Below are 21,965 nucleotides of genomic sequence, written 5' to 3'. Positions count from 1 at the left end.
TTTGAGGACTTAATGGTGCAGTGCTCAGTTTTTTTTTTCTTCTTTTCAATGTTCTGTTCTCATGAAGGTATTTTTCCTTTACGATATTGGGATTTTTCGCTACGTCAACTTATTCCGAGCGGCTATGCTCTTAGCTATTTTTTCTTCTATTCAAAATTGGTATGATGCTTTCTTAAACTATTTATACAAAAGCTTACATATGTCTACATATGTATTTACATCACAAGAGTGTGCAGAAATAGGAGGTGGAGGAAGAGATCGTTATCTATCTTGAGGCGATGAACTAGCGGACTTACAAAGTCAACTCTTCACCTTTGGTTTTTTTGGATTCACCGTATTTTTTAATTCTAATGGCCTGGATGGCAATGAAACCGGTGGTATCGGTAGGTAAGAAACCGGTCAACTCATCCATAGAGGATTCTGTCGGATCGTACAACTTTTCAGTCTTTGTAGATCTGCCCAGAATGATGACGTTACCCTTATACAGTCTAACCCTGACAGTACCGTTAACGCTATTTTGGGATGGTTGGATCATAGATCTGATGTACTCACACTCTGGGGTGAAGTAGGAACCGTTATATATCAATCTGGAGTAGTTTGGTGTGACGAATGAGTCTCTCAATTGACGGACTTCTTTGTCTAAAGTCAAACCTTCCAAATCAACATGAGCTTTTCTCAAAACAGTCAATGGAGCCTGTTCGTAACAACCTCTGGATTTCAAGTTAATGTAACGATCTTCTACAATATCGATTCTACCAACACCGTTGGCCCTTGCTAAGTTGGATGCGGCCAAGAAAACATCCAAAGGCTTGGTAACGGAAACTTCCTTGGAAGTCTTGTTGTCGGTGTAGGTCAACTTGACTGGAAGACCACGTTCAAAGTCAATGGTCAAATCTTGTGGTTGGTCCGGAGCATCCATTGGATCGACGATCAATTTCCACATGTCCTTTGGTGGGGTGGTATCTGGGTCTTCCAAGATACCTGCCTCGTAAGAAATGTGGGCTTGGTTTTCGTCAGTAGACCATGGCTTGGCCTTGGTTTGGGCGACGGGAATACCCTTTTGTGCAGCATAGTCTAACAAATCCTTTCTGCCAGCAAATCTTTCGAAAAATTCAGGCATTCTCCATGGTGTAATACACTTAACGTCTGGCTTCAGAGCGTAAAATGACAATTCGAATCTGATTTGATCATTACCTTTACCGGTACAACCATGAGAGACCGCGAAACAGCCCTCCTGTTTAGCGACGTCAATTTGGGCTTTGGCAATAACAGGTCTTGCCAAAGAGGTACCCAACAGATAAACGTCTTCGTACACAGCGTTGACCTGTACAGCTGGGAATAGAATATCCTTGACAAAATCTTCACGACAATCCACACAAACGAACTTGCAGGCACCGATCTTCAAGGCCTTTTCCTTGGCGGCATCGAAATCTTCTTCTTGCCCTACATTAGCCATGAAAGCTACAACTTCGTAGCCTTGGTCTAGTAGCCAAGCCAAAATGACGGAGGTATCTAAACCACCAGAATAAGCCAAACAAACTTTTCCCTTAGACATTATTTTATGCAATTATGTGTATTTCTTTTGTATCCGTGTATATTAGAACAATGTTCCTTATCGCTGCACAATGGGGAGACAAGATACAAGAAGTAAAGAGAGAGAGAACTGTGGGCAAGAACAAGGGAGTACGAATGTATGCCCATTAATATACTATTGAGACAGTGCCAGTCTGGGTCTCGCAACTGCTCAGATTACACTATCTGCCGCTACGCAGTCATCAATCTGATCCAATGAAGATGAGTAATCTCTCTCTCCTGCCTTTAAATGACTCTTCCATACGGCACCGTTAATGGAAATAGGTTGCGACAGCGGAAAAAAACGGGCCAAATGCGACATGAGTCACTAAAAAATCACATAAATGACTGGAGAGCCGTCAGTAGTGACTAACATAGCGCTCTTATCTCAGTGGCTGGGCCCATGTGGAGAATTACTGCAGTGAAAAAGCTCGAAGAAACAGCTTTAAGGGCTATAGATAACAGAAAAGGTTATGGCGATTATTTAATTGTGTTAGTGTACAGGGTGTCGTATCTTTCATTAACGGTGATGTGATATGTAAACGATAATAGCGTGTATAATGGTAGTTATGTATATATAGAAATTAACGTTAATGATAGATTCTTAAAGAAAAAGAGAATAGAAAATTATAATAACTGTAGTAATGTTACTAGTAGTAGTTGTAGAACTTGTGTATAATGATAAATTGGTTGGGGGAAAAAGAGGCAACAGGAAAGATCAGAGGGGGAGGGGGGGGGAGAGTGTCTATTCGTCATCGATGTCTAGCTCTTCAATCATCTCCGGTAGGTCTTCCATGCGGACGTTGTTGTAGACTATCTGGTAGACTGCCTCGAATAATGGGAATTCTTGGGTCAACTCACATGTTTGTAGCCACTCGTGAACTTCTCTGCATGTGATTATCCCTTGGGCGGATTGACCGTTAAGCAATTCCTTTTCTGCTTCCAAGGCTGACTTACCGGTCTTGGCCATGTATGTGGCAACCTTGACGTTTCTACCGCCTGAGCAGGTGGTGATCAGATCTGCAACACCAGCGGATTCTTGATAGTAGGTCTCGACTTTGGATTCTGGGAAAAACATTCTACCGAACTTGATAATTTCACCTAAACCCAGCCTTTGAATGGCTGCGGAGGCATTGTTACCCCATCCCATACCTTCTACGAAACCACATGCAAGTGCCACGACGTTCTTCAAGGCACCGGCAATGGATATACCAGCAACATCATCGATGACATTGACGTGGAAGTAAGGTCTGTGGAACAGCAATTTCAAAATCTTATGATCTACATCCTTGCCATCACCTTGATAATCCTTTGGTAGTTGGTAAGCCACGGTGGTTTCGGACCAATGCTCCTTGGCCACTTCCGGTGCCAAGTTTGCACCAGATAGTGCGCCACATTGGATTCCTAACTCATCAGTAACATAGGAGGATAGCAATTGCACACCCTTGGAGCCCAACTCGAACCCTTTTAGACACGAGATGGCCCTTACATGAGGGGCCACGTGGCCTTGCAATTGTTTGACTATGTTTGGTAAAAATTGATGAGGGATGTTGAAAACAAGGATGTCAGCACCCTTGATGGAGTGTAAAAGATCAGGATCGGCCACTAGATTATGGGGCAGGTCAATATTGGGTAGATATTTAACGTTCTGGTGTCTTGTATTTATGATATCCGTCAGATTTTCGTCGCCGATCTTTTCATCAAAAACCCACATTCTCACCTCTGGCTCGAAGATATGGGAATGCAATTCTGTGTTTTCCGCAATGACTTTGGCGATGGTGGTCCCCCAGTTACCAGAACCAATCACTGTAACCTTGAAGGGCGCACGTTTCAAATGTACAATTGACACGGCAGAGTCCGATCTTCTGATAGGATGGTCCTCATGACAGTGTTTGTGCTGTTTGATATTAGTATGAGCAGTCATCTTTGAGTGCAGTTGTGTTTGTAATAATGATCTTCTTAGGAAAGTAGATCTTGAAGGCAAAATTTTATATGCACGACGAGTATATAACACCGGATGCGTTCGCTTAAGGAATGTGTATCTTGTTAATCTTCTGACAGCAAGCATTGATAAGGAAGGGGAGCGAAGGAAAAGGAAAGGGAAAGAGAATTGAATCTACCAAAATACATAAACTTAAAAATTAATATATAAAAAAAAAATCTAAAGGAGTAGAAAGAAGAACCCAAGGATAAATCAAGGAAAAAGCTTAGTGGAAGGAAAAAAAACTAGAAAAAAAGTAACAAGAAAAAAAGGCAAGAAGAAAAAAAAGTAAAACCAAAAAAAAAAAAAAAAAATACTAGAATGACAGGGTAGAGAAGAGCTGCTGAACAATAGATTAATCGGAATAACAATGGCAATAGGTCCGTAAGCTAAACACTCTTCCCCTCAGCAACCCATCGGCACCTCGCCGCAAAAGCGTAATATAACAATGGCAGAGCCATCGTCGTCTTATTGTTTCGAGCATACTCAAACCTTCTTCATCATGTGAAGGAAAACAAACTCGGTAATGATGATGACTGAATCTTAGAAGATACACGCTTGCATGATGGCTATGGCTAGAGGCTAAGGCGATATGATGGTGATGGTGACGGTGATGGTAATTCCTTGCTCCAGTTTTTATTTTTCGCCCTCCCGAATTGCTGTCATCAACGGGTGGGGTGGGTGATGGCTCAGGATTAGCTCATCGCGCACGGTTACCTGGGGGCGGTGCCTGGGTTGAGGAAGGCGCGGGTGCTCGGATGTTCCGATAAAATAACCGGAGTTTGTAACGTACAGAGTGAGATATACCCTAGGGCATACCGTTCATTAAAGCAGGGTATTATCATAGAAACGAAGTCAGGGTTAGGGCTAGTATTTGTTTTCTTTCTTCATTCTTTTGGTTTCTTTAAATTCTAAATTAGCAAATGGGAAAAAAGGGACGACCTTGGTGATTGCACATAGGCTTTCCCCATTCGTGCTTGTTTGCTTATTACATAATAAAAAAAGAGTTGATATCGTCACAGTTACTTGCTGCTGCGTCTGTTATTTGCACGAAACTCTCCCCACTATAATAGATATGTCGTTTTTGCCACTAAGGTCTAGGTCACGATCAGGCGCTCCTCATTGGGTATACATCATCTTATATCACATCTTTACGATACCGAAGATATATTCACTGCCGTTGTTATCCGGATCACACGTACTCAATTCTAGGGATGTTGCCGATTCCGGCCATAGCGTAGGTGATGAGGCAAGCGTTACCACGTACTATATTATCTCTATCATCCTAGTGCTGCTGGGTGGTGTATTTGCAGGATTGACGCTGGGGTTGATGGGTCAAGATGAAGTCTACCTGAAGGTAATCAGCACTTCAGGCTCGAATTCTGAAAAGAAACTGGCCAAGCGGGTGCTTGACCTAATATCTAGGGGGAAGCATTGGGTTCTAGTCACACTGCTGCTTTCTAATGTTATAACCAACGAAACATTGCCTATTGTTTTGGACAGGTGTCTTGGGGGTGGTTGGCAGGCTGTAGTGTCGTCAACTATTCTAATTGTGATCTTCGGTGAAATTATTCCGCAGAGTGTCTGTGTTAAATACGGGCTGCAAGTTGGGGCATTCTTCTGCCCCTTTGTTCTTGTACTGATGTATCTGATGTACCCAGTCGCATATCCGATCGCGACTCTCCTGGACTATATGCTGGGTGAAGATCATGGTACGATGTACAAAAAATCCGGCTTAAAGACTTTGGTCACCTTGCATAGGACCATGGGGGTGGAACGGTTGACTAAAGACGAAGTTACAATCATCTCTGCTGTTTTGGATCTAAAGGCAAAGAGGGTTGAGGAAATCATGACTCCGATTGAAAACGTGTTCACAATGAGTGCCGATACCATCCTAGACGATAAAACTGTCGAAAAAATCTTCAACTCAGGGTTTTCTAGAATCCCGATTTTTTTGCCCAATGAACCAAACAACTTCATCGGCATGTTACTTGTCAGGGTGCTTATCTCCTACGATCCTGATGACTGCCTCCCAATCTCCCACTTCCCCCTAGCCACGTTGCCAGAAACTTCCCCGAACACATCTTGTTTGAATATTCTGAATTACTTCCAGGAGGGGAAAGCTCACATGTGCGTCGTTAGTAAAGAGCCGGGCTCCTCGCATGGCGCTATTGGTGTTTTAACTTTGGAGGATGTCATTGAAGAATTGATCGGTGAAGAAATCGTGGACGAGTCTGATGTCTTTGTGGACATGCATCAGCATATTATGAGACAACAACCGGGGCCCTTGAGCAAAAGGCACATTACTTCCTATTTGCATCATTTGTACACTAGCTCTCACAAGGAGCACAAAGCTGCTGACCAAGCTGATGAATCGTCTCCACTCTTGTCTCCATCCAATTCTAATCACCCATCCGAGCACCCACAGCAAGATTTGAATAATAAGTCTTGGAAGCAGAAGTCAAATGATGGTTACGACAGGTCCAACGCTGTATTGTCTCCAACTCCACAAGTGACGGAACATGGCACCATCATACCTTCAAATCTAGCGTCCAACCCGTTGAACGTAAATAAATCTTTTGTTACCATTAAAAAGCCTGCCAATGTTCCGAAAATCATTACTACACACACTCCTCATTCTAGCAAAGAGCCTTCTCCAGCACCACACTCAAATGATAAATCACTCTCCGCCGAAGAACAACAACTATTAAGTGATCATGCAGAGCTATCTCGCCAAGCTGTTCTCCATACTCAACGGTCGGGTCAACCAACTCAAGTTACTACCTCGACTAAAACCACGAGAAATAGCCCTGATAGTATATCAATTCCAAATTCTGGCGCGAATCACGGCAACGAAAATCAAAACGTTACAATCTCAACCTCTTACCAAAATACGAAGAATGGTATTGTGGAATCTGTCATCACAGTCAAAGGTGTTCCAAAAACCATCATTGGCCCCGCAAAAGATTGGGACGAATCCAAAAGTGAATATGGAAACGAGAATATCAATCAAGAGAATTCTAATCGAAGTGACGATAGAGAAAGTTCAAGTTCAAATGCAAGTTTATTTTCCAGTATTAAGAATAAATTTAAGAACGAAAACGCTAACAACAATGATCGTTCTAATTTCACCGACTCTTTGTCAAGAACTTCCAATTATGATGCCAACGGCTCCTCGTCGACCATAAAAAGATGAAGAGATTATGCCAAAAGAATTGCCCATGCATCATAATAACCATCATCACCGTTCTTATTAGTCCCAGACGCATGAAATCACAGGGGAGAGCAGCTTAAAATTTTTTCTACAGACATACAAGAAGAAATTGCAGTTTTTTTTTTTTTGTTTCTCTAACCTATAAATAAAATGTTTCAATACACATACTAAACAAAGAAAAAAAAATGTAGAGAATTTTATACGCAAAATATATAGACACTTTCCCCTATTTTTATCAATAAAAAAATGAACACATCAATGCCACTACCATCCATGCTCGAACAACATAGAAATGGATTCACCGTTATGGATTCTTCTAATTGCTTCACCGATTATGCAGGAGACATCAATAACATCCACTCTGTCCTTACCTAGGTACTGTAGTGTTCTATCTTGAGGAACCGTGTTAGAAATGATCAACTTATCTATACTACTTTGGCCGATTCTTTCTAGCGCATCACCGGAAAAAACACCGTGCGTTATTAAGGCATAAACTTTGGTAGATCCTTGATCCTTCAACAATTTCGCAGCTCTTGTAATAGTGTATGAAGTATCCACCAAGTCGTCGACTATAATACACACCTTGTTTCTAACATCGCCAACAAGCATGGTAGTTTGAACGAACTTGGACGAATTAGAAGATTGCGACGAGGTGGAAGATGTTGAAGTTGTTTTCTTCATTTCAAGGGCCGCAACCCCAGTGGCACCTGAAGAAGTAGTATTTTGGGAGGAAACCAAAGTAGTAACTAATGGCCTTGGAGATACTGGTAACGAACCACCAGAGGTTAACGTCGCATCTGGAGGGCCCTTCAATAACTGAGATCTTCTTTCTTTATGAATTAGGGCGAAGGACAATTCCAAGGCGTCTGCAATAGCCGTAGCTCTCTTTGCACCACCAGCATCTGGAGAAACGATCACAGCATCCTGATAATCTGGAATGCGATGCTGGATGTAGTTTTGTGCAATGGGTTTACAGTAGAGATTATCCACTGGAATGTCAAAAAACCCAGGGAACTGTGGATCGTGCAAATCCATTGTGATCACATGGTCAGCACCTGCAGCACTCAACAAATGAGCAATCAAAGTACCGGCTTGTACTACCCATAGCTTATAGCCTGCATTTTGAGCGTTGAACAATTCACCAGCGTCCGTGCTATTGCTTGTATTTTGTAACTTACCACCGGGAATCATAGGAATTCTTGAAAAAGAAAGCGTCTTCTTGATGTCGAAATTGTTATTCGCCGTAGCACTGCTGTTTGGTGTTCTGATAGGTTGAGGATTTTCTAAGTTGATAGTTGATCGTATTGCACTATCCAAACTCTTCAACGAGCTCTCAGCACCTGGTCTTTGCGTCATTAAAGAAGATGACACGGGTGTGCCTGGATGCGATTCAAAAGTATAGTTTTCTTTAGGCTTGGAAATTATGGGAGCACCCTTGGCAGTATATGGAATATCTGGCTGTCTCGAGTAGCAGAGATATGGCATTACGGCTGTAACCCTCGAGGCAGAAGCGGACTTGCAGGCACTGATTAAAATCAGCAACTGCATGAACGTGTCGTTCACCTGGCCACAACCACTCTGGATGATATATACATCCTTTTCACGAACAGATTCGCGAAGAGCAATGTTCGTTTCCCCATTAGAAAACTTCCCTAATTCTACTTTCGATGGGTGAATGTCCAAATTTTCACAGATCTTAGTAACTAACTCGGGGTGCGAGTCCCCTCCAAAAACAACAATATTACTCATTGACATCCAGACTGCGTTCCTAGCCTCGTAGCAACCTCCAACAAAGTCACTTTCGACCAACTTACTCTCATCTCATCCAGCCCTTCTCGCTAATCGTAGCCATTTATTATTTGATAGAAAATTTTTTTCAACTGCGGTCGAAGGGTAACAGCCATATTTTCCTTAATTGATTAGTATAGGAGAACTTGATGATAAAGTGTGGAAACCTTTCATAAACGGTTGGAGAAAAGAATCACATAGAGTTATGGTGAGCAATGATTAGTGGTGTGCTGGTATACTCATCGAGAGGTGAACTTGTCTTGAACAAGTTCTTCAAGAACTCGTTGAAGCGGTCCATATCCGATATCTTCCGAGTACAAGTGATCAATAATCTAGATGTTAGATCGCCTGTTTTGACACTGGGCTCAACTACTTTCCATCACATCAGGTCGAGGCATGGTGACAATTTGTGGTTGGTAACCATTACGAGAAGCAACGCTAATAGTGCGGCGATCTGGGAGTTCTTATATAAGCTTGATGCAGTGATGAATGCTTATCGATTGGATAGAGAGGAGGCCTTGAAAGAGGAATTCATGATTGTGCATGAGATGCTGGATATAATGTTGGGTGGAAATGGGATACCAATTGACACTGAATTGAACTCTGTTATAGCGCAGATGTCTGTGAAACCCGTTAGAAATATGGGCGGATTGTTAGATAGTCCCGATGGAAATGATGTATTATCTTCCTCTTCATCTCCTACTTCTTCAGCAGGAGAACTACATTTTCCCAAATTTTTGACAAAAAGAAGCAGTAGTTTCCTGGGTCAAGGAGACTCCACTTCTGATTTCTATGATAACAATAAGATCACTTGGAGGCCCAAGGGGATAATACACAAGAAGGATGAAGTTTTCTTGTATGTCAATGAGAGGATAAACATTCTGGTATCTAGGGATGGTTCTATCTTGAAATCATACGTTGATGGCACCATAGATATCACCACACACTTGAGTGGGACCCCTATTTGTAGATTTGGATTGAATGATTCTTTGGGAATGCAGTCCGAAGACGAGAAGAAATGGTTAGCACAGCAGCAGCGTCACTCTGGCAGCGATTTTGGAAACAAGAACTTCATTCCCAAAGCTGCTGCCGGTAGTGTTTTGTTGGAAGATTGCAAGTTTCACGAATGTGTCTCACTTGACAAATTTAACAGAAATCATATCATTGAATTCGTCCCACCAGACGGTTCGATGGAGTTGATGAAATATCATGTACGAGATAACATAAACCTGCCGTTCAAGGTTACACCTATTGTTACACATTCTACAAGAGATAACGAGATTGATTACAGGATAACATTGAAGTCTTTATTTCCTGGAAAACTTTCCGCCAAAGATGTGGTACTACATATACCCGTTCCACCAAGCACTGTGGATTGTAAGATAAGTGTCTCTAATGGCCACTGTAAGTTTGTGCCAGAAGAAAATGCAATGATTTGGAGGTTCAACAAGTACAATGGGTTGACGGAAAACACTTTAAGTGCAGTTACTGTGTCCACAAGTGATACTACTCAATTGAATCTTCAACAATGGACAAGACCTCCAATATCCCTGGAATTCGAGGTCATGATGTTCAGTAATTCTGGCTTAGTCGTACGATACTTTACCATTTCTGGAAAAGACAGTAAGCATCGTGCTGTAAAATGGATTAAATATATATCGAAAGCCGGTTCTTACGAGGTGAGGTACTAGCCCGTAATTTTTGTGTACATATATTTTTATCATGCCTGTATTTTTTATAGTAATTTCCTTTAGAATGCACATTTTGTTAATATTGAATATTTTCTATTATGAGAGACATGCAATTTAGTTTTTCATTGAAAAGAAAACAGGGAAAAAACATGGAAAAACCATACAAGACACCAAAAACACCATAGTAATGAAGATCAACAGCGCAATCAAGAGGCACTGGTACTTCTAGGCTTGAAAATTTGGTTTTGAATATAATGCCCCCTCAGATTCCCAATGAAAATGATGATCTCTTTACAAGGTGGCTTAAGTCTCGGGCCATCATACAAAGGGCAGTATCGACAAGAGAGTGCTTTGACTCAGAAGTATTTCTGGCGTCTGGTGGCTGGAATATAACGAATGAGATAATAACGTTAAAGAAATATTATCAACTCAAGTGGCCAAACTCCAGTTGCAATTCGTTTCATCCAAAAACCGTGGAGTTTATTAAAGAACGATTACACAACCTAGAAGAACATGACTCTTCATGGAAAATCCCAAATCCTGCTTACTCATTCAAGAAAGCCTTCTTGGAGGATACTAAATCTGCATTTTCCAACTTAGAACCCGTCTGGGGACCATCAAGGCTTTTGAATCCAGCTGAATTACTATTGCCACAGGACGAAAAACTACTTGTTCAAGAGATACCACTAGAGTTCGCACCTTTTCAATACACAAATAGGTTTGCTTATGGTGGTTTGCAGTTCAAGAACAATTTGTTCGTCACTTATGGGAGTTATTCCTTCCTGGCTGCCGGTCAATGCGTCGAAGTTCATAATTTCGATATACTATTGAACGTTTCGTCATTAGAAATATGTCACGCCTTATTGCCCGTGATAATACCAGATGACGGAGATGTAAGAAACTTCCGCAATTCATCATATGTGAAATTTAAGGATACACAGTTCAACAGCATACCTGAACTATGTTCTATCAACTTTATGAAGATTTGTAACTTCATGCATCAAGATTTTCTACTAGCTTGCGGTGACAACGGAATCGTTTATATCTGGGAAATCAACAAAGTTATTAAGATATTTAATAAATTTACTTCGGATATCTTGGGAGGCAAAGATAACAGCCGGGAAAGATACATAAATGTTGATCCATATATGGTGTTAAGAGTAGAGGAATCTTGTTGGAGTGTTGATGTAATAGATATAAATGGCATCATATATATCGCTGTTGGCCATAACAAGCCTGGAGTTACAGTCTTTGCATTCGATAAAGATGTAAAGAAGGAAAGACGGTACATTCGGCCTCTAGATCTTCCCTCATCTCACAATGTTCCTTGTGTTAACTTTGTTCCTAATTCAAAAGATTCTGTTGGATATATTACATTAAGTTATTGTTCTATATTTGGGAATGTTGTTACCGTTAAATTAAAGGAGCATGATTGTACCATTTTAACGAGTTTCCTTGATACTCAATTTTTTGGCGACGACTTATGGACAATAACTCCACTGACTAAGAAGGATTTTGCGAAAGTTGACAATTTCGAATTGTTGAATCTTAACTACCAAGACGGTTTCAAAGAAAGCATGTTATATTCTATTTGCCGAGATGATTTTTTACTTGGGTATTACTGTGATAACGCCTACCTCTCTGGGAATTTCGGTATTGGTACATTACTCAATCAATTTCAGGTTCCTGTCACAGACCTACGACTGACTTCTTCAGCAGGGATCCCCGATGAAGTTATACCATTAAGATTTACCTCATTTGATAGAAATTACACTACAACGGGCTCGATAAAATACGAGTACAGCAGAGAGGATTTTGCACTTATTTTACATGCCGGTGACTTAGACGATATGAATGATGCAGTGACAAAAAACACCTCATGTGAACAGCATTTACACCAATGGACATTTTGGGAGGATTCTGGTTATAAACATTATCGTGCTACTGAGCGTGGATTTTCGAAATACAAGGATATTATTAATACTTTTCCACAGTTGATAACTCCTAGTGGAAGAAATAAAACATCGCAATATCAAAACACTTCTGGGAGAAAGATCTGTGAGCCGTCTACTTATAAACTTACTGATCTCGAAAATGATATTGAAGATATATCTCGCGAATTTAATAGAAGTATTCGTAATTTGAAAATGGATAAACAAAGACAACTACGAACTTCAAAAGAGTTCAAATCGCTAAGTTCAGTAAATCATATACCAAATATTGAATCGGGAAACTTTTTATGGTACAACACCGATGCCGCTGCCGATTGGAGAACACTTTTTGGCAAGGATTTGAACACGGTCTTGAAGGACCCAGAAATTTGTAGCCTTCAACTGAACTCTACAGAAGAGGACGATGTCAATAGCGACCCTGAAAATGAAGAATCTGGTAGCAGCTTAACAAGTTTCCAGCGAAGATATAGGGATACTGAACAGCGTGCTCACTTGAAATCAGAATCGCAGAAATCTTGGGGGTTCCACAACTATGTAAGAAACGTCAAGCGGTTATTAGAGTCAGCAGTACCGGGCTCAGAAGATTCGCCTCTTGGGTATCAACTATCCGAAATGCACGACGAGTTCTTCTTCCTAACCACAGCCCATAGGCTGGTGTTGATGAAAGCAAATCCACTCATAATTATATCAGCAACTCATCATGAGATTTTTCCCTTAGATGGTGTTGTGACGTGTGCTTCCAAGTCGCTGCTCCAAGCACTAAACAGAATAAATTTTGTGTGTCACATCAAAGAACTAAATTGCATAGCCGTGGCTTCACAATTGGGTCTCATTTCATTACTAAGACTAACAGAGTACAGAGGCATCTATTCGTTTAGACAAGAGTATATTCTTGGATGGGAAGTCCAAGACCCTGTTAACCCTAGTCCAGAGTGCAGATGTAACAGGAACTTGTTTGACGCACCAATGTATGGTGCAGATGGAGAGAGCTCGGACACATACTGCGGCGTGTGCGACGTCTATTTCCCCATGGGTGATATTTGCGGACTAGATTACACTTATGCATCTGACAGTGAAGAGTTAAAACGTAAGGGATATGCTACCTTATACGTAGCATCAAGAGGCTCCTTGAGGGCATTCAAGATCACAACTGAGCATGGAACAACTCAACAATAGCATATTTTGACATTTACATAGCCATCTATATAATAATCCTTCCTTCATTGAAATGCGCGAATGACTCAGACGAGCAATATCACGTGTTGCGATTTTACTTTCAGTTTGCAAAGAAGAAACCATGCCACATATAAAGAACGTTTGCACTTCTCTTTAATTTATTAGTTAGTAAGTAAGAAGTTTAAAGACAACTCAGAAGACATCAGCACTTTACTATGGCATTGGAAAGAGAATTATTGGTTGCAACTCAAGCTGTACGAAAGGCGTCTTTATTGACTAAGAGAATTCAATCTGAAGTGATTTCTCACAAGGACTCCACTACTATTACCAAGAATGATAATTCTCCAGTAACCACAGGTGATTATGCTGCACAAACGATCATCATAAATGCTATCAAGAGCAATTTTCCTGATGATAAGGTAGTTGGTGAAGAATCCTCATCAGGATTGAGCGACGCATTCGTCTCAGGAATTTTAAACGAAATAAAAGCCAATGACGAAGTTTATAACAAGAATTATAAAAAGGATGATTTTCTGTTTACAAACGATCAGTTTCCGCTAAAATCTTTGGAGGACGTCAGGCAAATCATCGATTTCGGCAATTACGAAGGTGGTAGAAAAGGAAGATTTTGGTGTTTGGATCCTATTGACGGAACCAAGGGGTTTTTAAGAGGTGAACAGTTTGCAGTATGTCTGGCCTTAATTGTGGACGGTGTTGTTCAGCTTGGTTGTATTGGATGCCCCAACTTAGTTTTAAGTTCTTATGGGGCCCAAGATTTGAAAGGCCATGAGTCATTTGGTTATATCTTTCGTGCTGTTAGAGGTTTAGGTGCCTTCTATTCTCCATCTTCAGATGCAGAGTCATGGACCAAAATCCACGTTAGACACTTAAAAGACACTAAAGACATGATTACTTTAGAGGGAGTTGAAAAGGGACACTCCTCTCATGATGAACAAACTGCTATCAAAAACAAACTAAATATATCCAAATCTTTGCACTTGGATTCTCAAGCCAAGTACTGTTTGTTAGCATTGGGCTTAGCAGACGTATATTTACGTCTGCCTATCAAACTTTCTTACCAAGAAAAGATCTGGGACCATGCTGCAGGCAACGTTATTGTCCATGAAGCTGGAGGTATCCATACAGATGCCATGGAAGATGTTCCTCTAGACTTCGGTAACGGTAGAACGCTAGCTACGAAGGGAGTTATAGCGTCAAGTGGCCCACGCGAGTTACATGACTTGGTGGTGTCTACATCATGCGATGTCATTCAGTCAAGAAACGCCTAAATAACATATATTTTACTTTATTGATAGACATAAATATATGAGTACATATATATATGTGTGTATGTGTATGTACATACCAGTTAAATGATAACCTTTTTTTATTGTTGTTATAGCGTGAAAAAAGGAAAATACAGTGAAAAGAACAAAACTGAAGAGGTAAGAGTAGGCTAACAAAGAAGAAAAGTGAGACAAGAAAATACAGCAGGATTCTGACCGAATGAACAAAACGAATTGGAAGGTATCTGTAACTACATTCAATTGTGGTAAGGAATTTCCCGTTGAAAATTCGAAAGCAATCGTTAAGCAATTGCTTTTCCCCTACGATGACGGCATCTCCCAATTGGAATTGCAAGATCTATATGTGTTGGGGTTCCAAGAAGTAGTCCCCATATGGCAAGGCTCCTTCCCTGCTGTTAATCGTGATTTAATCGATAGAATTACAACTACTGCGGTTAATTGTCTGAATGAAAAAGTGTCAGCTACACAAGGGGATGAGCAGTATTCATGTTTAGGGGTGAATAGTCTTGGGGCGATTACCATAATAGTATTATACAATAATAATGCGCTAAAGGTAAAAGATGATATTTTGAAACGGAATGGGAAATGCGGTTGGTTTGGTACACACTTGAAAGGTGGAACTTTGATAAGTTTTCAGATGACACGCAATGGCGAGGAGAACTGGGAAAGATTTAGCTATATTTGTGCTCATTTAAATGCAAATGAAGGTGTCAACAATAGAAATCAAAGAATAGATGATTACAAACGAATAATGAGTGAAGTGTGTGATTCTGAGGTTGCAAAAAGCGACCACTTTTTCTTTCTAGGCGATTTGAATTTTAGGGTTACTAGTACTTATGATCCAACTACCAATTATTCGTCCACCACAACGTTAAGGCGTCTATTAGAAAATCATGAAGAACTAAATCTGCTACGTAAAGGAGAGGATGAACCGTTATGCAAAGGTTTTCAGGAGCTGAAGATAACATTTCCACCGACATACAAATTCAAGTTGTTTGAAAAGGAAACATATAATACAAAAAGAATCCCGTCGTGGTGCGATAGGATTCTCTACAAAAGCTATGCAGTGCCAACTTTCGCACAAGAAGGTACTTACCATTCCGTCCCTAGGTCCAATGCTCTATTATTTAGCGATCATCAACCCGTTAATCTTACCGTAAGATTACCAAGGTCTACAGGGACGCCAGTGCCGTTATCCTTACATATCGAAAAGTATCCTTTATCATGGAGCTCTGGCCTGATTGGACAAATTGGTGACGCAGTCATCGGGTACTGCGGTTGGCTAGTTACTAAGAATGTACATTATTGGATATTAGGTTCTTTACTATTATATTTACTATTAAAAATCCTGTAAAGTGATCTGGGCTGTCAGGCTAGAAGTTTTTCATTTATGTCTGAAACAGATAACGTCAGTTGTACCACTATCTTTGGTTTTATTCTTTTTATTTTCTCTTCCATATATCTTTACAGAACTTAAGTAATAATGAAAAAGAATGAAAAAAAAAAAAAAAAAAGAAAAACTAGTCAAAATTATTGCCATGAAAAAACAGGAAGAAGAGAGAGAAGAACATTAAAAAAAAAACTATCAATATTAGATTAACAAACCAATCAAAATGGAGGACTCTAATAATGAAGCCAGCGATGACTTCAACAACTTATTAAACAAAGAAATTGAGTCTGCAAAGGAAGTGAAGTTAAGAAAATTCGCGAACAGGAATAATAATAGGAACGAAAACAGTTCCAAAGTCAAAGATGCGAGTGGATTCAGACTGAGAGTTATTCAAACCGATGGGCACAAAACTAAAAAGACAGACCCTGATTATGAAGTGACAATTGATGGACCCTTAAGGAAGATTGAGCCTTATTTTTTCACTTATAAAACTTTCTGTAAGGAGAGGTGGAGAGATCGTAAGTTGGTGGATGTATTCGTGAGCGAATTCAGGGATCGAGAGCCCAGCTATTATTCCAAAACCATTGCAGAGGGAAAAGTATACTTAAACGATGAACCTGCAAACCTTGATACCATCATTCGTGACGGTGATCTGATCACACATAAAGTACATCGACATGAACCGCCAGTCACATCTAAACCAATAGATATTGTGTTTGAAGACGAAGATATCCTTGTCATTGATAAACCCAGCAGTATTCCAGTGCACCCAACGGGCAGATACAGATTCAATACCATTACAAAAATGCTAGAAAGACAGCTAGGTTATTCAGTACATCCATGTAATAGACTAGACAAGCCAACTAGTGGACTAATGTTTTTAGCCAAGACTCCATTAGGTGCAGATAGAATGGGAGACCAAATGAAAGCGAGGGAAGTCACCAAAGAATACGTAGCCCGCGTGAAGGGCGAGTTCCCTATAGGTATAGTAGAGGTAGATAAGCCTGTCAGATCTGTTAACCCTAAAGTTGCACTAAACGCTGTTTGCGAGATGAGCGATGAAAACGCTAAACATGCCAAGACCGTTTTCCAAAGGGTTAGCTATGATGGACAGACGAGTATTGTAAAGTGTAAACCATTGACAGGTAGAACTCACCAAATAAGAGTCCATTTGCAGTACTTGGGATTTCCCATAGCAAATGACCCTATATACTCGAACCCAGATATCTGGGGTCCAGATTTGGGCCGCGGTGGACTTCAAAACTATGATGACATCGTTCTGAAACTAGACGCTATTGGCAAGACTAATCCTGCAGAGAGCTGGATTCATCCTCATAGCGAGGGTGAATACTTGCTTGGCCGTCAGTGCGAAGAATGCGAGGCTGAAATGTACACAGATCCCGGTACTAATGATCTCGACCTCTGGCTGCATGCCTTCCGGTACGAGTCATTGGAAAGAAATTCGGATACGCAAAAACCTCTCTGGAGTTATAGAACAAAATACCCTGAATGGGCCTTAGAGCCACATCGCCGATATATGGAAATGGCCGTTAAGGAAGCTGGTAAGTGTGGCCCGACAAAGACTGCTTTTAGTGTTGGTGCCGTTCTTGTTCATGGAACTCAAGTACTTGCCACAGGATATTCAAGAGAGCTACCAGGAAACACTCATGCAGAACAGTGTGCTTTGATAAAGTACTCGCAGTTACACCCGAACTGTCCCACTATAGTCCCTATGGGAACAGTGCTCTATACAACCATGGAACCCTGTTCCTTCAGGCTAAGTGGCAATGAGCCTTGCTGCGATAGAATCCTGGCCACCCAAGGTGCCATTGGTACTGTCTTCGTGGGGGTTATGGAGCCCGATACATTTGTTAAAAACAATACAAGTTTGAACAAGCTGGAATCGCACGGTGTGAACTACATACAAATACCAGGCTACGAGGAGGAGTGCACCATCATTGCCTTCAAAGGCCACGATAATAGTGACGACAAAGCTTAGACTATTTAGCATATATATTATCATGTAATCTTACATCATATCTACAATAACCACTCATTACTGGAAACGGAAAAAGGCGCCACCGAAAATTTTGAGTAAAAAGAATGGAATTAACTTCAACCACAACACAGACAAAAAACACTAGATAGTGAACCAAAAGAAAGCACAACACCAAACATGAGCAGCATTCCAGCTGGCACTGATCCTGGGTCCTGCGGTGCTAATTTCAAGAATGACCGCAAGCGCAGAGATAAGATCAACGACCGTATTCAAGAACTATTGAGTATCATTCCCAAAGACTTCTTTAGAGATTATTACGGCAATTCTGGTAGCAATGACACGTTAAGTGAATCCACTCCCGGTGCGCTTGGGTTGTCCAGCAAGGCCAAAGGTACAGGGACCAAGGACGGAAAGCCCAACAAGGGCCAAATTCTCACACAGGCGGTAGAGTACATATCACATCTACAAAATCAAGTGGACACACAGAACAGAGAGGAGGTGGAACTGATGGTGAAGGCCACTCAGTTGGCCAAGCAGACAGGCACCATTGTCAACGATATAAACTTAGAGAACACCAGCGCTGAAGTCGCCCTGTCCAGGATTGGCGTGGGACCGCTGGCCGCAACAAATGATGACTCAGTAAGACCGCCAGCAAAGAGGTTGAGCTCCTTCGAGTACGGAGGGTATGGTGAGTACGGTAATGGTAGCTAAAAGTACTTCTGACTCTCACTATTGCTATGTTGTGATAACCCTCGTTGGTAGTGATACGAACACTTCTCTTCTTTTTTGTTGTTTTTGTGAGAAAAAAAAATCTAAATGAACATATTGCTAATGCAACGGATAGTTAGTTTTATTTTGGTGGTTAGTCAAGGGCGATACTTTCATGTTGGAGAGCTGACCATGACAATGTTGAAAAGACCTCAAGAAGAAGAGTCAGATAATAATGCTACGAAGAAGCTGAAAACGAGATTAACGTACCCTTGTATCCTCGGGAAGGATAAGGTGACGGGCAAATTCATCTTTCCTGCAATCACTAAAGATGATGTTATGAATGCAAGACTGTTTTTGAAGGACAACGATTTGAAAACTTTTTTAGAATATTTTTTGCCAGTGGAAGTCAACTCGATCTACATTTATTTCATGATAAAATTGCTGGGATTCGACGTCAAAGATAAAGAACTATTTATGGCGTTAAACTCTAATATCACTTCTAATAAAGAACGTTCTAGTGCGGAACTATCGTCTATACATGCAAAAGCTGAAGATGAGGACGAGTTGACCGATCCCTTAGAGAAAAAGCATGCAGTAAAATTAATCAAAGATTTACAAAAAGCCATAAATAAAGTCCTTAGTACAAGGCTTCGATTACCCAACTTCAATACGATTGATCATTTCACCGCCACTTTGCGTAACGCCAAAAAAATTTTGGTTCTGACGGGCGCTGGAGTTTCCACTTCTTTAGGTATTCCCGATTTTAGATCATCTGAGGGGTTTTATTCTAAGATCCGACACCTTGGATTGGAAGACCCTCAGGATGTTTTCAACTTGGATATATTCTTACAGGACCCTTCTGTTTTTTACAATATTGCCCATATGGTTTTACCACCAGAGAACATGTATTCTCCGTTGCACAGCTTCATTAAAATGCTACAAGACAAGGGCAAACTATTAAGAAACTACACACAGAATATAGATAACTTAGAATCGTATGCAGGGATAGATCCTGATAAATTAGTGCAATGTCACGGTTCATTCGCCACTGCATCTTGTGTGACTTGCCATTGGCAAATACCTGGTGAGAAAATATTCGAAAATATTAGAAACCTTGAACTACCATTATGTCCCTACTGTTATCAAAAAAGAAAACAATATTTTCCTATGAGTAATGGCAATAATACGGTGCAAACAAACATAAATTTCAACTCACCCATTTTAAAGTCGTATGGTGTTTTGAAACCAGACATGACATTTTTTGGCGAGGCCCTGCCATCGCGATTTCATAAGACCATCCGCAAAGATATACTGGAATGCGATCTATTGATTTGTATAGGAACAAGTTTGAAAGTGGCTCCTGTGTCTGAAATTGTCAATATGGTACCTTCACATGTTCCGCAGATTTTGATCAATAGGGATATGGTTACACATGCAGAGTTTGACTTAAACCTGTTGGGATTCTGTGATGACGTGGCCAGTCTCGTAGCTAAAAAATGCCATTGGGATATACCGCATAAAAAATGGCAAGATCTAAAGAAGATAGATTACAACTGTACGGAAATAGATAAAGGTACGTATAAGATTAAGAAACAGCCACGAAAGAAACAACAGTAAATTCCAAAAAAAAAAAAAAAAAAAAAAAGAAGAAAACACAGAAGGGGGAGTAAAAATAAGTATACCGCTGCTATTGCATATATTCGAGCATTTCATTCATGTATTTATTAATATGACCAGATAATAAAGAATATTCAATCTCAATTTCTTTAACTTCAACTTCGAAATCTTTTTGTAATTGTTTAATTTCATCATTTAATTTATTGATTTTACCACTGATCAGTTCCTCTTGAATGAAAATGTCCGTTTTGTCAATCTTAGGTTTGATTTCATTTTCATATTTGATTTGTAGATCCATCAATTTAGTATCATTTAGGCGCGACTCTTCTTTAGTATCTTGCGATAGCTTTTCCAAATTCTTGAGTTGCAAATCTAACTGTTCTTGTAAGATTTCTAATTTATACATAATACCTGTTTCCAATACATTCATCAATTTCAGCTTATTGTTGATTAAATTTTGCTTTAATCCCACAAGTTCCGTTTCAGTTCGATTAGACTCTTGCACCTCGCTGGAAATTATTCTCAGCACATCATAGAGCTCACTAATTATGGTTTCGAACGTCGTCACTGTATCTTGCAAGTTTTTCTGTTGTGCGGTTAAGTCGTCTAACGTCTTTTTCCTTTGTATCAACAGATCATTTAGCTCTTTGATTCCCTCGGATAACTCTTCCATGTCTGTATTGGATATTTTGATCAGTTTATCTCGATTGGACTCTAATTCCACTATTTGGAAACTCAGAGCTTCCAGATCTTTAAAGATTGACTGCTTGGAGATCTTATAGTCATTATAATCTATGGATAACGTTTCTTGGATCTTGGTCAATTTCTTCAACTGAATTTCCAGCTCCTTATTTTGCTCTTCCAGCTTTTGGAGCTCTTGCTCATCAGGTATATTATCCCCATCTACGTCCTCGTATTGCTTTAGCTGTTGCTGAATCAAGTTATAATCATCGAATTTGGAGCGAAGCTGACCCAGCAACGATTCCATTTGAAGAATAAAAGAATTACAGTCGAACATTCGTTCCTCCCTAAAACGAGCGTAATTCACCACAGCACTCAGTAAGCGCTGTGTCCGTTGGGCTTCGGGCTTGTACAAATCTGTCATATTGAAATCTTGAACACCTATGTTCTCAAAGAACTTAAAGCAGATTTTGTTCAATACCAAAACATTTAACGTGTCCAAATAAATGTTCTCGTTCTCTTCCTGTAAGTGACCATCCCCTGTTTCTTGGTTACTACTATTCAGCAACGACTCTACAGAAATACCCATGAAGTTCTCGATGATTTGTTTGTAAAGGGTTACCATGTAGTCTGAGGTGGGCCTAGAGATATTTTCCTGTGTGGCTAGCGCAAAATCACAGCTTTGCAAACATATAACTAGTTCCTGTAGATCCAAAATGGGGAACACATCTTGATTCCTACTCATTTTGCTCAAGGGATGCTGGAGCCTTTCTCCTCAGTACATGCTTTTTACCAGTATTTTTTCATAATATTGTTTATTTTAATTGTTATTGTTTGTTACATGTCCCGATTCGGAAAAGCGATCTTTTGATCAAATGGCTGGCAC

The 21,965-nt window shown here is 40.3% G+C and overlaps 12 protein-coding genes across 12 annotated transcripts; 8 read left to right on the top strand and 4 right to left on the bottom strand.

Annotated features, from left to right (window-relative positions):
• Nucleotides 1–292: 292 nt before the first annotated feature.
• ARG1 (argininosuccinate synthase) lies at nucleotides 293–1,555 on the bottom strand (the record flags this gene model as incomplete). The annotated part of the gene is made up of 1 exon (NM_001183313.2): nucleotides 293–1,555. The coding sequence occupies one exon, from the start codon at nucleotides 1,553–1,555 to the stop codon at nucleotides 293–295; it is 1,263 nt and encodes a 420-aa protein (NP_014583.2).
• A 762-nt stretch (nucleotides 1,556–2,317) lies between these two features.
• Nucleotides 2,318–3,640, bottom strand: GPD2 (glycerol-3-phosphate dehydrogenase (NAD(+)) GPD2; the record flags this gene model as incomplete). Its single annotated transcript, NM_001183314.1, has 1 exon — nucleotides 2,318–3,640. One exon carries the CDS (start codon nucleotides 3,638–3,640, stop codon nucleotides 2,318–2,320), a length of 1,323 nt encoding a protein of 440 aa, NP_014582.1.
• A 988-nt stretch (nucleotides 3,641–4,628) lies between these two features.
• MAM3 (Mam3p) lies at nucleotides 4,629–6,749 on the top strand (the record flags this gene model as incomplete). The annotated part of the gene is made up of 1 exon (NM_001183315.1): nucleotides 4,629–6,749. One exon carries the CDS (start codon nucleotides 4,629–4,631, stop codon nucleotides 6,747–6,749), a length of 2,121 nt encoding a protein of 706 aa, NP_014581.1.
• A 282-nt stretch (nucleotides 6,750–7,031) lies between these two features.
• PRS5 (ribose phosphate diphosphokinase subunit PRS5) lies at nucleotides 7,032–8,522 on the bottom strand (the record flags this gene model as incomplete). Its single annotated transcript, NM_001183316.1, has 1 exon — nucleotides 7,032–8,522. The coding sequence occupies one exon, from the start codon at nucleotides 8,520–8,522 to the stop codon at nucleotides 7,032–7,034; it is 1,491 nt and encodes a 496-aa protein (NP_014580.1).
• A 248-nt stretch (nucleotides 8,523–8,770) lies between these two features.
• Nucleotides 8,771–10,246, top strand: APM4 (Apm4p; the record flags this gene model as incomplete). The annotated part of the gene is made up of 1 exon (NM_001183317.1): nucleotides 8,771–10,246. The coding sequence occupies one exon, from the start codon at nucleotides 8,771–8,773 to the stop codon at nucleotides 10,244–10,246; it is 1,476 nt and encodes a 491-aa protein (NP_014579.1).
• A 254-nt stretch (nucleotides 10,247–10,500) lies between these two features.
• CRT10 (Crt10p) lies at nucleotides 10,501–13,374 on the top strand (the record flags this gene model as incomplete). The annotated part of the gene is made up of 1 exon (NM_001183318.1): nucleotides 10,501–13,374. The coding sequence occupies one exon, from the start codon at nucleotides 10,501–10,503 to the stop codon at nucleotides 13,372–13,374; it is 2,874 nt and encodes a 957-aa protein (NP_014578.1).
• Nucleotides 13,375–13,589: 215 nt separating this feature from the next.
• Nucleotides 13,590–14,663, top strand: MET22 (3'(2'),5'-bisphosphate nucleotidase; the record flags this gene model as incomplete). Its single annotated transcript, NM_001183319.1, has 1 exon — nucleotides 13,590–14,663. The coding sequence occupies one exon, from the start codon at nucleotides 13,590–13,592 to the stop codon at nucleotides 14,661–14,663; it is 1,074 nt and encodes a 357-aa protein (NP_014577.1).
• A 217-nt stretch (nucleotides 14,664–14,880) lies between these two features.
• INP54 (phosphoinositide 5-phosphatase INP54) lies at nucleotides 14,881–16,035 on the top strand (the record flags this gene model as incomplete). Its single annotated transcript, NM_001183320.1, has 1 exon — nucleotides 14,881–16,035. The coding sequence occupies one exon, from the start codon at nucleotides 14,881–14,883 to the stop codon at nucleotides 16,033–16,035; it is 1,155 nt and encodes a 384-aa protein (NP_014576.1).
• Nucleotides 16,036–16,294: 259 nt separating this feature from the next.
• RIB2 (bifunctional DRAP deaminase/tRNA pseudouridine synthase RIB2) lies at nucleotides 16,295–18,070 on the top strand (the record flags this gene model as incomplete). The annotated part of the gene is made up of 1 exon (NM_001183321.1): nucleotides 16,295–18,070. One exon carries the CDS (start codon nucleotides 16,295–16,297, stop codon nucleotides 18,068–18,070), a length of 1,776 nt encoding a protein of 591 aa, NP_014575.1.
• Nucleotides 18,071–18,247: 177 nt separating this feature from the next.
• RTG1 (Rtg1p) lies at nucleotides 18,248–18,781 on the top strand (the record flags this gene model as incomplete). Its single annotated transcript, NM_001183322.1, has 1 exon — nucleotides 18,248–18,781. The coding sequence occupies one exon, from the start codon at nucleotides 18,248–18,250 to the stop codon at nucleotides 18,779–18,781; it is 534 nt and encodes a 177-aa protein (NP_014574.1).
• A 105-nt stretch (nucleotides 18,782–18,886) lies between these two features.
• Nucleotides 18,887–20,398, top strand: HST1 (histone deacetylase HST1; the record flags this gene model as incomplete). Its single annotated transcript, NM_001183323.1, has 1 exon — nucleotides 18,887–20,398. One exon carries the CDS (start codon nucleotides 18,887–18,889, stop codon nucleotides 20,396–20,398), a length of 1,512 nt encoding a protein of 503 aa, NP_014573.1.
• A 70-nt stretch (nucleotides 20,399–20,468) lies between these two features.
• NUF2 (kinetochore-associated Ndc80 complex subunit NUF2) lies at nucleotides 20,469–21,824 on the bottom strand (the record flags this gene model as incomplete). Its single annotated transcript, NM_001183324.1, has 1 exon — nucleotides 20,469–21,824. The coding sequence occupies one exon, from the start codon at nucleotides 21,822–21,824 to the stop codon at nucleotides 20,469–20,471; it is 1,356 nt and encodes a 451-aa protein (NP_014572.1).
• Nucleotides 21,825–21,965: the final 141 nt, after the last annotated feature.

The sequence above is a fragment of the Saccharomyces cerevisiae genome, chromosome XV, assembly GCF_000146045.2.
Source record: "Saccharomyces cerevisiae S288C chromosome XV, complete sequence".
Classification (NCBI taxonomy): Eukaryota; Fungi; Ascomycota; class Saccharomycetes; order Saccharomycetales; family Saccharomycetaceae; genus Saccharomyces; species Saccharomyces cerevisiae.
This window is presented reverse-complemented; position numbering and strand designations above follow the sequence as displayed.